At 36.8% G+C, this 16,016-nt stretch overlaps 4 protein-coding genes across 7 annotated transcripts; 2 read left to right on the plus strand and 2 right to left on the minus strand.

The window, feature by feature from the left end:
* The first annotated feature begins 280 nt into the window (after window positions 1–280).
* Window positions 281–5,516, plus strand: LOC135160890 (RUS family member 1). 3 transcript variants are annotated; one of them, XM_064117996.1, is made up of 10 exons: window positions 281–420; window positions 518–639; window positions 1,371–1,450; window positions 1,535–1,701; window positions 2,252–2,412; window positions 2,739–2,934; window positions 3,228–3,340; window positions 3,401–3,603; window positions 3,929–4,291; window positions 5,121–5,516. In XM_064117996.1, the coding sequence occupies exons 3-10, from the start codon at window positions 1,378–1,380 to the stop codon at window positions 5,186–5,188; spliced, it is 1,344 nt and encodes a 447-aa protein (XP_063974066.1). In that variant the 5' UTR covers window positions 281–420; window positions 518–639; window positions 1,371–1,377; the 3' UTR covers window positions 5,189–5,516. The 3 variants fall into 3 exon arrangements, with proteins under 3 accessions (XP_063974066.1, XP_063974065.1, XP_063974067.1); XM_064117995.1 differs by lacking the exon at window positions 518–639 and having other exon boundaries at window positions 332–420; XM_064117997.1 differs by lacking the exon at window positions 281–420 and having other exon boundaries at window positions 449–639.
* Window positions 5,505–6,525, minus strand: LOC135160894 (RWD domain-containing protein 4). The gene is made up of 4 exons (XM_064118009.1): window positions 6,384–6,525; window positions 6,206–6,315; window positions 5,892–6,090; window positions 5,505–5,708 (listed from the first exon to the last, which is right to left on the minus strand). The coding sequence occupies exons 1-4, from the start codon at window positions 6,486–6,488 to the stop codon at window positions 5,541–5,543; spliced, it is 582 nt and encodes a 193-aa protein (XP_063974079.1). The 5' UTR covers window positions 6,489–6,525; the 3' UTR covers window positions 5,505–5,540.
* A 52-nt stretch (window positions 6,526–6,577) lies between these two features.
* Window positions 6,578–15,920, plus strand: LOC135160888 (peroxisomal acyl-coenzyme A oxidase 3-like). Of its 2 annotated transcripts, none has more exons than XM_064117994.1 (11): window positions 6,578–6,700; window positions 12,362–12,507; window positions 12,707–12,832; window positions 13,072–13,224; window positions 13,430–13,577; window positions 13,769–14,059; window positions 14,190–14,353; window positions 14,547–14,790; window positions 14,862–15,095; window positions 15,157–15,311; window positions 15,417–15,920. In XM_064117994.1, the coding sequence occupies exons 2-11, from the start codon at window positions 12,391–12,393 to the stop codon at window positions 15,801–15,803; spliced, it is 2,019 nt and encodes a 672-aa protein (XP_063974064.1). In that variant the 5' UTR covers window positions 6,578–6,700; window positions 12,362–12,390; the 3' UTR covers window positions 15,804–15,920. The 2 variants fall into 2 exon arrangements, with proteins under 2 accessions (XP_063974064.1, XP_063974063.1); XM_064117993.1 differs by lacking the exon at window positions 6,578–6,700 and adding an exon at window positions 8,226–8,364.
* LOC135160887 (glutamate receptor ionotropic, kainate glr-3) lies at window positions 7,474–12,312 on the minus strand. Its single transcript, XM_064117992.1, has 9 exons — window positions 11,947–12,312; window positions 11,688–11,862; window positions 11,428–11,576; window positions 10,960–11,271; window positions 10,748–10,850; window positions 10,288–10,574; window positions 9,750–10,157; window positions 8,470–8,854; window positions 7,474–8,348 (listed from the first exon to the last, which is right to left on the minus strand). Exons 1-9 carry the CDS (start codon window positions 12,006–12,008, stop codon window positions 8,058–8,060), a joined length of 2,172 nt encoding a protein of 723 aa, XP_063974062.1. The 5' UTR covers window positions 12,009–12,312; the 3' UTR covers window positions 7,474–8,057.
* Window positions 15,921–16,016: the final 96 nt, after the last annotated feature.

Below are 16,016 nucleotides of genomic sequence, written 5' to 3' on the forward strand. Positions count from 1 at the left end.
ACATGTACATGGATAAGGTGAGTAAGTTACAAAAGGCAGGTGGTAACACGAGACAGGTGAACTCAAGATTGTGTGAGTGTGAGGTCGTGTGGCGGAACACAGGAAGTGCTGGAGACAGACAGAGACAAACGTCGGTGTACCATCGGTAGCTTTACAAGTATGAAGAGAGAAAAAAAACAATGAGGAGTGGTAGGTAAATGAGAGGAAGGAGGACAGGAGTCAACTTATATTCTGCCCCAGCTTAACTTTATTTTATTTTTTACAGTCACTGCTACGGCCACTTGAGGACGGAATAGTTGAGTCAATTTCCTTTTAACAGATGGAATCAAGCGAATGCACTTGATAAATGGGAATTCGCAGTGGCAATGACGGCTTATTTTATTTTCAATCGGGAGTTGGTGGTGACGATTGCATTTTCCGGTGGGAGAGTTATTTTATTTTTAGTTGGTCAACTTTTTTATTATCGTGATGGAGATTTTTTTTAATACATCAGTATTTTCTATGTTTATTCAATCAGGAGCTCTATTTATTTTTGTTCCCCGTCTGGAAGAGGATTGAGTTTGACAGGAGACGTGTGGTTCTCGCGAAAAAGCCTCGACATTTCAGGAATTTTTATGCTGGGATAATTTGTCAAGAACTGTGAGGAAATGTTATTTTATTAAAAATCATTGGCTTAAGACGTCGAATAAACGCAACTAAATTTTGTCATCCATAAAAAATCATAACTATATTTTGTTAAAACATTGACTGCAGTAGCTGATTTCAAAGGAATTAGATTCGTAAAAGAATGTCAGTCTGTCGATATAATAATTTATATTATTTACAACATTTACTGTTTCGATGGATTATTTATTTCAACATTGTTTGCAACAAACATTATTGAAATGTTTGTGAAGATTTCCACCTTAAAATAATCCTGGCAGTTCCTCGTGCAAATTAAATTTCATTTTAATACTCAAATTTATAAGAAATGCCAGTCTATTATTCGGGGAAGGGGGGAGGGGGCAGAATACCATTTTGTGATTAACATAAGGTAATTAAATATTCTAGTTTCCTGCCCACATTTTTTTTAAACCGAAAAAAAATTCCTGGGGTGCACTCGAGCGGATTCCCCTCGACCGTTTTTATAAGGCTGAGACCCTTTTGAATTATCAATTATCATTTCCTCAGTGAAACTCTTATTCTTCGTAATTTCGTCTGAAGTCAGCTCCTCTTTTAAATTAAACCCAATGCGCGCTCCTTTGCCCGACCAATGAGAGATTACCAAAGATGAGCTATATATATTTTCCGTGAAGTGAGCGTATGCTGATGTCAACAATCAGCATTCCGGCAATATTGTAAGATTTTCTATTCCTATTTTGAATTCGCAGGGACGAAATGTCTTCTGAAATTATCTACCACGAAAATAGGATTAACAAAGGGAAGGATGAGAATATGTACATGAAATCAGGTCTTATCGTGAATTTATCTCTTCCTAAAGAGTATTCTGAATGTTTGCCCATCTACAATCCTTAACAATCAGTTTATTTTGCAGATAAGGAAAGGTATCTGATTAAAAAACTTCCCGGATTTCCGAAAGAGCAGACATTTTTGACTGTTCAGAGATTAATATTTTTAATCAGATCTGTTTTCCTGCCAGAAGGTTTTCCAGATAGTGTTCATCCCGACTATGTTCCTTATCAAATCTGGGATACGGTTCAGGTAAACTCTCTTGACATTTACGGAATGTTTTTCTGTTGGATATAGCCATGGGATGGGTTGGAGTCCAATAAAAAATGCGAGATCCAATAAAATTCTCTAACGAATTCACTGGCTTCTAATTTATTTAATTTTTTAAATATTTGTTCATTTTTTTGTGCATGTTGTACAGAAAAATCAAATCTTTGTTGAACATATCCTTTTGAAAATTTGAATTGGAAAGAATGTTCGACCCACAGCTAATAGAATCAACTGTAGAAATCCCAGAATTTTCTAACGAATTCGTTCCACTGTTAGAAATATTTCAACACTTCAGTCACACCGTCAGCTCAATTGAGGCATTACAATTCGTAACTCAATGTCAGTTGAAAGCGTTCAGAAAGTTTCTCATTCATCTTGCAAATTTAAAAAAGCGTGTCATATTAAACAATTCGCAAATCTTGAATTAATACTTGAGTTTCCAAGTTCAGCCTGAAAATTGACTACTAGACATAATTTAATTGAATTTATGAATGTTATGGTCGAATTTTTAAAAAGTCTTTTCCAATTCTAGGCATTTGCCAGTACAATCCTGGGAACATTGACAACTCACTCGATTCTCATTGGAGTCGGTGTTGGAGAATCCACAGCCACTCCTCTTGCCGCTACAATCTCCTGGATTCTGAAAGATGGGGCTGGGATGATTGGGCGAATTTTATTCGCTTGGTGGAATGGGTAATTTGCTTGGACATGCTTGCCAGATGCAAACTATTTTCTAATTCGTTTCTTACGGATTCCTTCTGTTTTCTTATGAGATTTGGTCTTTCAGAGTTATTCAGTGTTTATGAATACCCCTAGATCAGTCATCTATTCCATAAGTTCTGGGTGACTATCTGCAAATTATAACGTACTCCCTGGAAATGCACTATTCACTTGAACAATTTTATTTTTAATAGTCTTGAGGAAATAATTGAACTGAAATTCCCTTCATTTTTATGCAAAAATTTTTAACGTACGGTGGCAAAATTCAATGTATAATCAGGGAGAACTTTTTCTTTTAGATCTCAGCTTGATGCCCAGTGCAAAAAATGGAGAATTTTTGCTGATGTCTTGAACGACATTGCAATGGGAATTGAGTTACTGCTTCCCTATTTTTCCAAAACTTCCACAACTTTCATATTGTGTGCAACAACAAGCATGAAATCTATCGTTGGAGTTGCGGGTGGAGCAACAAGAGCTGCTCTCACGCAGCACCAGGTATCCTACTCATTCCTTTTTTGAATCAATCACTAATTGATTCCGTTCTATGTTCATCTTGAGAAAAAACTCAAATGTAATCGGGTCTCATAGAAAAACTAAAAAAATTGTGTTAAAAAAACCTTTTAAGGGCAACAGAATGGTAATAACATTTTCTTCTATTAATTTTTCTCATCTGGATAATTTTCCTACGGATTCAAAACGAGAGAGATGAGAGTTTTTCGAGAGAAATATACCCTTAGTCCCATTAATTCGAGTACAGACAACATTTATTGTTGCTCAAAAAATTTTAGGCCCTGAATAACAACTTGGCCGACGTATCTGCGAAGGACGGAAGTCAGGAGACATTTGTCAACTTAGTGGCATCATTCGTAGGCATTTTCATCCTCAACTCCCTCCACGATTCGTAAGATCTCTTCTTTTTTCCTCATCCAGTGATGAATCGTTTCACAATATAAAGGTTCAGTGTTACAGGAGGATTTCTGCTGTACATCGTACTTGTAATTATTCATGTCTACGCGAATTATTCAGCTGTGCGAGCTCTAAGGTTTAATTCCTTGAACGAAGATCGATTAGCACTGCTGCTGCACAACTATGCGAGATACGGAAGAATACTTGAGGTTGAGGAATGTAATAAGATTGAGTCTTTACTATTGTTGGAGCAACCTTGTGAGTATTGAAAAATTAACTTTCCTTGTTTTTTTTTCTTATAAAGCTCAAGTCTGTGCGGTTTATTTATTTTGTTGATTGTAAATAGCAATAGATTCGGAGCGTAAACGATTGCTCTATCCCTTTTATCGAAAATTGCTTCACTGATAATTTTTTTACCAAAATTTTGATAATTCAAACAGAAAAACTTTCTTAAAAACAATAGTTTGGTGCCCCTTCGTAAAGACATCGCAGTTCCAAACGATAAAATGACTTCTACCGCTTCGATCTTTCCACATGTGTTTCAATACGTATTTTGATACAAATACTAATATTCTCTTTTCAGTTAAAAGATACTGTGGTTTTAAAATCAAACTTGGAGTTTCCCTCGCAACTATTCTCGGACAAAAAACCGTAACTATAGATGACATCTCCACATTGAGTACTCATTTCCATAACAAAAAATTCATCATCATTCCTGACGCGGATCATCGACGAATTTACGTTGGATTGAACGCAGATGCTGGACAGACGGATATATTACAAGCTTACTATGAATCGTTCCTGCATGGAATCAGAATCGATTCATCTCTTTCTGTATCAAACAGAAAGAAATCTGATAATCAAGAAATTATTAAAAGCATCGTTGCCAATGGTGCCAATGTATCCGCAGGATTTCAGTCCTGGTATGAATTGCTTAATCAAAGTGGTGAGTCGTAGCAACATTTAGTTTTTCAAACTTCATAATCCAGGGTTCAATGTTTTTTTTATCATGGATGAGGGGGCTTCGCCCTCTGCTCGTTTCGCTCAGTGCTTTCAGTCTCCTTGGGGGCGAATTCGTGCTAGCTGAGGCATATTAACATAATTAAACTCTGGAAGTAGAGGGTCGTTGTCAATTGTATGGGTGTGAGCAGTGTGAGCCCCATCGACTTAATTCTAATATAAGTACTCAGTAAATTTGTTTATATTTTTTTGGGAGTCCTCACCAATCACATTCTTGCGGAGAAGCTAGAGTCGCTCCAGGAATTGGTACAGATTGAACCTTCAAAAATAGTGTTATATTATCAGAAAGCTTCTTTGTCGAAAATTAACTTTAGTCTAAGTGAGATATCGATAACGTCTTTATAAAATTGTTAATCATTCACGTGATCGTCGTGTACGCTGAGTATACATCTCCGATATTATATATTTTGGTATATTTTGTCACAGATATAAGGGAGATATCTCTGATATTCCTGCGGGTATATATTTTTTCATGCGGGTGGTGCCCTTTAATTCCCTTAAGACTTTCAGATGACGCTTCTGACCCGTATTTAGACTATCGTTTTATTTTTATATATCTTACACTATTATATAGAAATATTGAAATGTTTATGGATACTTAGAATTCAATTAAAATGACTAGCGACGCTCGATAATTAATGTAACTCAGATCACGAAAAGAGAGGAACACGGAGCTCAAAAGAGATGTTCAGTTAAAAAAAAAACAGTGAAACTGCAAGAAACGCGGATATTCATAATTTTTCTTCTTGTTTCAGGTTGGAACCGGGAGACTAGTCTGTTGCCCATTGGGGAATGGAGAGCTCGATGGGTCAAGCTGACATAATATATCATGAGAATGATTTTTTAAACCAAAACCAATCAATCCTAAATATGTCTTAATTATTGATCGAAGTGGGAGTAGTGTAATTAAAAAGAAATTACAATTCTGAAAATTTCAAATCAATTTTCGATCGAAGTGAGAGTAGTGTAATTTTAAAAAAATTACAATTCTGAAAATTGGAAACCAATTTCAAAATTATAAGATGCAATGAAGCAGGAATCAGAGGAATTGTTGAAACATTGCAATTGCTGATATTCTGTCCCATTTTCCCTCATCTGTACGTTGGGTACCCAAAAAGAAAAATAAATTTGATACGAACTTTCGAAAACAATTGCTTAATTTATTTAGTGTTATGTTAAGCCTCTGGTTCTGGTTTAGAACCCGTTTGCGACAAATGCTTAACAATGTCAACCCAATCCCATCCACGGGGTCTATCCCCCTTGCCATCAGCTCGGTTCCACTGTCTTCGCTTTTGGGCTTTGGTCAGTTGCTCCTTCTTGGCAGGTTTTTTCGACAGTTCGTCCTGCGTTAACATTACAGAGGATGTTGACAATGTAAGATAGAAATCAATTGAATTTTGGTTGCAAAATTAATCAAATTTTTTAGCTAAATTTAAACCAACTTCTGGATACTTTTAGTGCACCATATTTGTGGATTCTTTTGTCGTTACAAGAGAATTTATAGAATAATCTACGATGGTAATTACCTGATCAGCAGTATCATTTCCAATCGAAAGTTTCGCTGTCTGAGCACTGATATCAACGATAGACTCGGGTTGATCCTCTATTAATTCACTCAAATGCTCTTGGACTGATTGGAAGAGGGTATACGTCATGGCACATCCTAACCACTGCTCTGCTTCGGCATTTATATGAGACACTATCTTGCTTTTGACACTCGGAATACTTCACATAAAAAACAAGTTATAAAGTAAAAAAAACGCCCAATAAAAACCTACAAATAGCAGATTTGACTCCAGGCATCTCTTCAAGGGCCTACGTGTCTTCAAAAGGTACCTACATGTGTTTATTGTAAAAAGTTTCCATATTGACGGTCGGCTTCTCCGTCGGGTATTTCTCGTTCCAAGTAATCTCCACCAGGAACGAACGGGGGTCATTATCGTCACCATACTAGGAAAAGAAAAAGCCTAATTAATCATCACAATTACTACCCTATAAAAAAATAATTAAGGGCAAACCTTGTACTGGTACGTCGTTGATGTCAACTGTTTGAAGGCATTGTCCCCCTCGTAGATCGATAAAAGTACCTCTCGCTCCTCCTCTTGGAGTTCTGCATCGCTCATATTTATACAAAATCACTACCTGTTTATCAATTTATATTAAACTCGGCAATCCCCCTTCCTCTGTTGAATTGACGTCGTTGGCTCTCGAGCAACAAGCGAGAGGGCAATTTGAGGTTAGGACACTACGTAAATAAAGATCAGGGTGGATTGTGGATGGTGTTAATCAGTGAGAAGACATTGTTTTGATTCAAAACAGCTGATGGTACGTACAGGTATGTACATATCATGTGAAATATCATGTAATATGCATAACCATCATTAGCATTTTAAGTGTCAGATTATCGTATAGACTTTGACTTGTAAAAAAATTGCAGAGGAACAAATGAAAATAAAAATCATAAGATTTGATAATATATGTATGTTGCACTTGTTGAGCTGTGCTGATAATGACTCATTATCACTGCGGTATGTCGTTATCGTCATTGTTCATATGAACATAAGTAAATGAAGAAAAATTAAAATGACAAATAAACGGTTTGATAATTGTTTTTGTCTTTCTTGTTCTTATGATTATTAAGTATTAAAGTTACTATTTTTATGATTATTGATTACAACATTGGATTGAAGAACTGTTGATCATTATCAGATATTTGATAATGATTTTTTTAATAAAATGAGTTAATTAATTAATTAATTCAGTTCTACAAAGAAATCAGACAAAAGCTGTATTTTATTTCTTCAAAATAAGCAGAAAGTAAGAATTCTTTATTCTCCAAAGTTTTTAATGACGTTTATTGGTCACATCAGAGTTTAACAAACCAGTTTGCTACATCAAGATTTAAGAGAAAAAATGATGGAGTTGTTTGTGTGAGTCAAAAGTGAATGTCTGTGAACTACGTATATTGCAATCACTCGACGTAACAATTGTGGGCTCCAGTTTGAAACTGTACATTGGTAGGTGAAGACCACTTGTTGCATTGTCATTACTGTCTTATTCAGTAATTTCATTGTTTTTTTTTTTAAATAAAAGCCGGTGCGTGGAGAGAGTGAAGGTGTGTGTAAAAAAATTGTAGATTATCTGATATAATATATGGGGGATAGTGAAGGAAATATTCAGTTCATGTCGTTATTAACACTTGTTTTTCGTTTTTATATTTTTCTAGAGAATGATTCAGATGTTTTTGAGGTATAAGTTAAATTAAAGGTGCATTCAAAGGTTCGGAAAGATAATGGACAACATCATCCAAACGATTCCACTTTCTAAGCAATTTATGCTTCAGAATCGTGCAAAGTGGATCGAGCAACAAATTAAATTAGGGGATAATATAGATATTCAATTAATACATTTTTCTACGTTTTCCTCAATTTAATTTAATTGAAAATATAAGTTCAGTATTATTTTTGATTGTTAAAACGGAAGTATTCCTGGCAGTGATGGCTTATTAAATGTCATAATTTCTCTCTGTCATGTTCAATGATGAGGAAAATCAACACAGTAAAAAATTACAAAGAAACATGAAGGATTCAGGATATCGTCAGTAATAGTTCAACGAAGGTTTTCGATCTTGCTCGATAGCTTCTGCTCGACTCCTCTATTCAATGATGCTTTCATCATTTTTGCCTCAAGATTTATTTATTCATGAAGTTCAATCTGGGCACGGAATAAAAAACATCCAGTTGATACTTATCAAATGCTGGGTTTTTCATTACGAAATAATTCCAGTATATCTGCTCGATCATCAGTGCGAAGAAACCGAGAAAATATCCGATACCCAGTGCCACTAGGGCCCCGTGGAGCTTGTGGAGATTCACCGTGGCCTTGGCAGCAGGAGATTCGTCCTTAAGTTCAGCTATTTTGGACCATTCCGTCACATCGCTCAACCACTTCTCTACAAAGCCTGCTTCCACCACTCGTCTCACCTACAATCAGGAAAAGGTGAATGAACGTTTTATGAAGTTAATTACTTTTTTATGTAATTGTTTTTGTGCGATAGTACGTAATAATAGACGCACGTGTGTGACACTCATGCAAATTAATTACAATTTCATTAACTCGAGGCATCAGCGGTGAATTCCTATCCATGCCAATTGATATTGGCATATAAATTACGCACTCTGACATAATATGCAAATTCCGATCATCTATGACCTTTTCCTCGTGAGTCGACTTTTTCTTGTGCATTTCTTCCAACAATTGGCGTTTGGCTCGAGCCTCCTGGAGAGTGTGGATATTCTCGTAATATCCGAATGTTCCATTGGCCACTCTGGCCACAGCATCATCCTCCTTGACTGTCAGCTCAAATCTCGTAGCAATTTCAACCAGATCTGAGTCTAGTGATGAGCCAAATAAATCTCGTTGCTCATCACTCCATCCACCAACTGGAATTTTGCTTTTGGCTAGCTGTTGCAGTGTGTCGATTGTAATTCTGAAGTCACACAATAGGATTTTAATTAGTTAAGACGAATTTCTGCTAATGACGTCGTTTTCCTAATTGAAAATTTTTAGATTAGCCTTAACAATTCAGTAGCGAAGTGGTAAAATCAAATGAGGTAAAACCAATATCTCAGAATCTAACGAAAATAGCGGAATTTATGTAATGACATTCTTCGAAACGCAACTATAATTTCGAGAAGTTTCTACGTCCGAGCAATCGGCCAATTACGAATTTTCCGGGTCAACAGTCAGGTCTAGTAGTTATCGAAGCTCAACGCAAATCAGTCGAAAAATTAAAGTCAACAATGTAACAGGTCAATCGAATAATAGACCAAACTTACTCACGTAGTCGATATAGAAACTCAGCTCTCGGGTAACACGATGTGTTAAGTAATCCAGTTAATTAACGTTTATTTTCTCCGCGATACGAAATTCACTAAACCACAATATTAATTAATATAATTAATATTATGAGTGATTCAACGGTTCTACAAAATATAAATTGGACGTATTTAGTACGATCAACGCGGGACAACGTATTTTGTACCGCGACAAAAAGTGGTTCAAACCCACTGATAAATTATCATAATTTGTTAAACGAGACCCTCAACAATTATCTCAACCTGATGATCCTCGAACCTCCCTAAGCCAAGACATTCACCATGACATGTATCGTAGCTCTCAATTGGTTCCACAAATTAGTTAATCATCAAAATTTTGACATTTTCCCTAGATTTCAAGATATTCATTAAAAACTGGTCAATTAAGACAGTCAAAACAGACTTATCTTGTTTTACTCCTTCGCTACTGCATTTGTATTTCCCTTTTGGTCCGGGATCCATGACTCGAAGTTTCTTCCAAATTTTGGGGATAACTATTACTATTACTTTGCGACAGGATTAGCTAGCGTAGCGGTCATACTCGCTTTATAAGCGACAGTCACAAGAATGGCGAAGAGCAGCCACCATCCGATGAAGACCCTGAGGGCCCATGGTCTTGGTAATCTTGGCAGGGAGACTTGAAGGAGCATGCTGTACGTGTAGAGCATGCTGTTCTGGATATCAGTAAAGAGGGTCAAGCCCTTCATTTGCTCGTCCCATTCTCTTCCTCTAGTCATCGGAAGTCTCGGAGGGTTGGTTCGCAATACTAATGACCTTACTTCTGAAATTATGACACCCTGAGCTTGTGAATTTCTCACATATGGCATTATTTGGTTCTGATAAAATAATGCGAAGACGTGAAAGGCACTGGCACCCAACAAAAGAACTAGGATCACAGCTATCCATGCGTAGAGTCTGAAAAAAATCAGAGTAATGGATACATTTGATTTTGTATTGTTTCATATTTTGGGAGATATGGAAAACTACCAGTTGGAATTTGTTGTAGCAATTTAGGGATTATTAGTTGAATAAAAGTTGTCATCACCTGAACGGAGAGATCAGGAGTTTCCAAGAATTATCAGTCAGCGATTCAGGAGTTAAGAATGTGAGGCATTCAGAGTTATATGGATAGGACAACTCCAATAGTTGGAAGTGTCTCATGCTGTAGTGAAGGTCTCCTAAAAAAAATTCGGCATTTCCTCGTTCTGCTTCACCCAGGAGACCATTGTAAGTCCCATTGTGCTTCATGGTTCCCCATTTTTCGGTTTCTATATCTTCAGGAGTGTAGAAAATCGGTTCAAAATGCATTTTGTCAGTAAGAACTCGCAATATCTGTGGATACATCATCGTTCAGGTTTAAATATTTCTTTCAATTATTTTTGCCCCTCAAATCGCCGTCAACTGGCGCAATGTAGGGAATAGAACAAATTTGTTAAGAATTTCTCACATTTGTTTGTCTGTTTCCTTTTATTATTTATTTAATAATATATATATGGAATTATTACCTCGAATTCTACACCGACGGCTTTTTCATTGAATGTTCGATAATTTCTATACAACTGTCTAGAATATCGTGTGACTGCTGGGATATGTTCGAAAATAGCAACTCTGAAAACCAATAAACGTCCAAGTTTACGTGAATTCTTACGCAGATTCTCTCGGTAAAGATTGCAAGTTTTTTTAATTCTAGAAAATGTTAAAAATAGGGCTAAATTACTTCAACCATGTTCCCTCCAAACTTAGACTTTTGTTGGTAAATGGATTGTCAACATCTTTCTTCAACATTCTGCCCCTATACCAGGTGTTGACGTATTTAGTTTTCACGGAATTTTTCCCTCGAATTGGATAGTAGACCGTCTCGAGATTAAACCACTCTTTCATTATTTTATCAGAGTGTCTCATTAATATCCTGAATCGTTGAATGAACAGCACTTTCGTTATCTTCTTCCAAATATATTTCATCTCCACATCGAATAGCACAGGATGATGGATTAGGAGAAAATTTCCATGAGTATTTATCATTCGATTCCTAATAGAGCACTTCATGATCAGTTCAATATTGTTTTCAATTATGATGAAATTAATTATCATTTATCTTTCATAATGATGATTTTATAATAATGGTGATCATTGATAACAAAATTATAAATTAGAATTTGTAGAAATAAATATTCTGAATTTTCACCTCTCTGCGTATTCCAATAATAACGATATTTGAAATCCATTAGTAATTAAAAGTACATAAGCATCACACCCATCATCCTTGCTCTTGTGTAAGATATCCTGAAGTCGACTCATTGGTGGTGTTAATTCCTCAGCCTCTTCTATATAAATCTGGGGACAAAAAGGCGAAATAACATTGACGTAAAAACTTTCTAATATCTAAATCTAAAATTAATGACAGGATCAATGGATTATGATCCACTTATGGTCGATTGATATTACTGAATAGTAAGGTATAATACGCAGATGCTCCCAGTTATAACGAATTAACTTGCGATAGTATGGATCGAGCACGAACACGATGCACTTGCTCTTCTGCATCATCTGCTGGAGTATGTAATTTAGTAAATCCTGCAGAGGGTCTTCCGGCTGATTGCGCCAGGCATATAATGTCATACTGAAGTGTATAAATTATTAAGAACGAACGAACACGAATTATTGAACTATTTTCGGAAAAAAGTTGTTTCATTGATAAACTTACCTGTGGCAGTTGACAATTGCAATATGTAACGAGACTATTATGTAAATGTTCATGCGGAACATTGCCAGGCTATGAACCTGCTGCAAGCTCTCATTTTGTGATTCCTATTGTCCAAATGCAGCTTTCATTCAATCGATTGACCTCCTGTAAAATCCGACGATCCCGAAGTACGTGAATCATGTTTATAAATAATTTAGAAGATACTTTAATCAGGTTTCGATCATTACCTCGATGTTTCGAGGTATATCGAGGAGCTGCTGATTGAAAGAAACGTAAATACAGTTTTTTAATATAATTCTAATGAAGCCCACTAAGAAATTCAATGGGGCAGCTCAGAGAAAGCTTTCGAATCATCCATTCATCAATATTTTCTGACCCCTTATTTAACTATATTGTAGAAAACAATTTGTTCCAGGTTAATTCGAAGTTTCAACAATATCAATAATGAAGGGTCGCAGTTTCATGAAACATGGGCCACTCAAGGCCTACAGAGAACGTGCCACGATCGATTGGAAATCATTAAAATTGAATCTCCTTGGATCGGAAACCTACGAGTATCAGGTAATCCATTACAATTTAATTGAAATTCCATTTTCTTTTTTTACACCAGTAATTTAGTATCGAGTCGACAGAAGAGCTGGAATTCTCTTCGCCTTCTGGTAATTTTTTAATGCCTATTCTGTTGCAACCGTTGATTAGACGTTATTTTTAAATATAAAACATGTTTTCATTCGGATAATGGGATTCTCTATTTCTGCAGGACAAGCTCTATAGATTCATGGAAAAGAGTCCGGAATTTGCGAGACCCACGAAGCCGTGGACATTGGACGAACACAGGAGAAGGTGCGTCAAGCAAACGACTCTTCTTCTGAAGAATGACCTGGTGGTGCGTATTTAATTTTAACGGATTTAACTGAACAATATAACATAATTAAGGTTTTGGTACAATAAATTGCCTAGAAAAATTTAGTTCCACTGATTTTTAAAATTTTTTGATTGTACAAGTCGACATGATCGACTATTAACTGATTAACATGCCAACCGGAGTCCACTAGAATAGTTCAGGGAATTTGTTAAATTTTTCTGCCAATTTTTGAACACGTGGTTTTCTTGAATATATTTTAGGAGCCTGCATCTGGACATTTAAATTTTTATATCGCATATGACTCTTCTCTGCCAGTGGTCACAGGAGTCCTATATGCTATGGTACCTGGGACAATATATTCCCTTGGATCACCACGTCATTTTGAACTCATCTCACAGTTTCGCGAGGGCCAAGTGAGTGACCCTTTCATCTGTCTATTTATCAGTAGCCAAGCGACGAATCACGTCAAGCCAAATTTTGATAGTTATCAAATTCTGAGAAACTCATTCAGAACTGGTCCAGAGGCAAAATCAACTGGACCTGGTTTGGTCAACGCTTCGCTATTGATATTCTCATTAGATATTGGATATTAGAATTATTTGTACTTACATTTACTAGCTACGGGGCTGTTTCGCACTGACGGAAGTGTCTCATGGAACTAATGCTAAGGGGATCAGGACGACAGCTACGTACGACGTTAACTCCCAGAGTTTTATTATCAACACACCCGATTTCGAAGCAGCAAAATTTTGGATCGGTGGCTTAGGTATGGGAACGGAATAAATGAACCGGTAAATTAAAATGCAACAGGAAATGAAGGTGTAGTGGATGAACTCCGAAGGCAACTTCATTTCTACGAATTTTTACTTCATTTCTTCCGAAAAATTACAAGAATTTTATATCAGACTTTTATCATACATGTCACGACAAATTTAATGACTGCTTTCGTTTTCATAGGAAAACAAGGAACCCATGTGCTTACATTTGCACAGTTAACTACTCCAGATAACGTTGCTCATGGACTCCACATCTTCATCGTCCCTGTCCGAGATCCAAAGACAATGTTGCCATTACCAGGAGTGATAATCGGTGACTTGGGGGAAAAAGTCGGTCTCAATGGCGTTGACAATGGCTACGTTATGTTCCAAAATGTCAAAATACCCAGAGAAAATTTATTGAATAAAATGGGAGATGTAACACCTGATGGGAAATATGTATCACCAGTGAAGGATCAGAGTAAACGATTTGGTGAGTGGAAAAGTGTAGGATATAACAGGTCATTTTGAACGATATTTTCGAGCTTCGCAGTCGATTCCTTTTTGAGCACTGAATTTACTGCAGTGCAAAATCAGTAAGGATTTTCATTCATTTTTCTCAGGTGCATCCCTTGGTGCATTGTCACTGGGTCGAGTGAGCATTACAAATATCAGTGCTACCTACTGTTCTTTGGCAATGGTGATCGCCACAAGATATTGCGCTGTGAGGAGACAATTCGGCCCTAAGGACGATGAAGAATGGCCGGTTATTGAGTATCAAGCACTTGTAAGAACTTGAAGCATCAATTTGTCAGTGAAGTAGTAAACTGAGATAATTCGATTTTCACTATTAAACACTTTCTAATGATCATCTTGGATCATCTTGGAGGGCGATAGAAAAATTGTCATTAGAACGTTTTTTATATCCTCTGCTTCCAAAGCAGTTCATTAAAATTATCTACCTGTTATGTGCTCTGCAGCACGGAAGACTGATGCCTTGGTTAGCGGCCACATACGCAATTCAAATATTTTCGCGAGCGTTCATGAAGAAAACTCAGGAGTTTCAAGGGAAAATTCTCCAGGGAGAGAGTGGAGATGATTTGGCATCAGAGGGGCTCGAAATTCATGCACTATCATCTGCTGCGAAGCCATACTGCTCCTGGTTAGCCAGAGATATTATTCAGGATTGTAGAGAAGTCTGCGGAGGCATGGGCTACCTCAAAGGTACTTTGGTAGACGACAATACCAAATGCCAGCTTTTATTGTTCATCACAATCTCCTTGATATCATTTCAGTGGCGCGACTGGGGGATTTACGTGCTGATCACGATGCCAATTGCACCTATGAGGGGGAAAACAACGTGTTGATTCAACAAGCGAGCAATTGGCTGCTAGGATTTTCTCATAATTTTTATACAAAGCAGGAGATTATCTCTCCACTCGGCACAATTGACTTTCTGATGCGTCAGGAGGAGATTCTGAAAGACCGATTCAGATCTACGTCTCGCGAAGAGGCACTAGATCCGCAGAGTAAGTCCACAACGACACATCTGTTTGCATATTAATTAATAATTTATTTTTCTGTACTCAGATATAATTAAGGGTCTCCAGTGGTTGGTTTGTCACTATCTCAGAGTTACTCATCGACGCGTTGAGACTCTGAAAGGTGAAGGAAAAAATCAGTTTGATATCAGGAACGAGTCGCAAACATTCTTTGCACGTTCACTGTCACTAGTTTATGCAGAAGTACGTATTTATTTGATGTAACATCACATGACATTTTTCCAAAAAAGACGATCTCCAGGAGATTGTAGAAGAATCTCGTGCTCTATTTATGTCATTTTATTTCAGCACGCGGTTTTCAAAGCATTTTTAAATACGCTGAGCGATGAAAAATGGGGAAATAGTGAGCGAATAGTCCTCCGGAAATTGTGTTCCCTTTACGGTGCTTCAGCCCTCGAGAGAAAACTGGGTGATTTCTACGCTGGAGGATATGCTGAGCCCTCGTCGAATATGGATCAATATTTAAGGGAAGGAATAATAAAGTTGTCGAAGGAACTTGTGGATGAGGCAGTGGCTCTCGTTGATGTTTTAGCACCACCTGATTTTATATTGAATTCACCACTCGGCATGTCTGATGGAAGAGTTTATGAGCACTTGGAGAGATTTTTAAAACAAGATGCTGATAACTTTGAGAGACCAACGTGGTGGCAAGAAATGATACCATCAAAATTGTGACTGAATAGTTGTTTAGCTTTTTAGTTTTTTTTAGTTTTTAAATTTTTATGGTGTTGCAATTGTCTAAAAGGTGTTCTGTATTTTTGTTAATAAAATTTTTACAAGTATATTACGTTAGATATTTGTTCTATATCATCAGGAATTATATTACCGGTTTTTTTTTTACACGAACCCTCCATACGATGCGCCCTCCAGGCGAATTCGTTCTCGTAA

The sequence above is a fragment of the Diachasmimorpha longicaudata genome, chromosome 3 (assembly GCF_034640455.1).
Source record: "Diachasmimorpha longicaudata isolate KC_UGA_2023 chromosome 3, iyDiaLong2, whole genome shotgun sequence".
In the NCBI taxonomy this organism is placed as follows: Eukaryota; Metazoa; Arthropoda; class Insecta; order Hymenoptera; family Braconidae; genus Diachasmimorpha; species Diachasmimorpha longicaudata.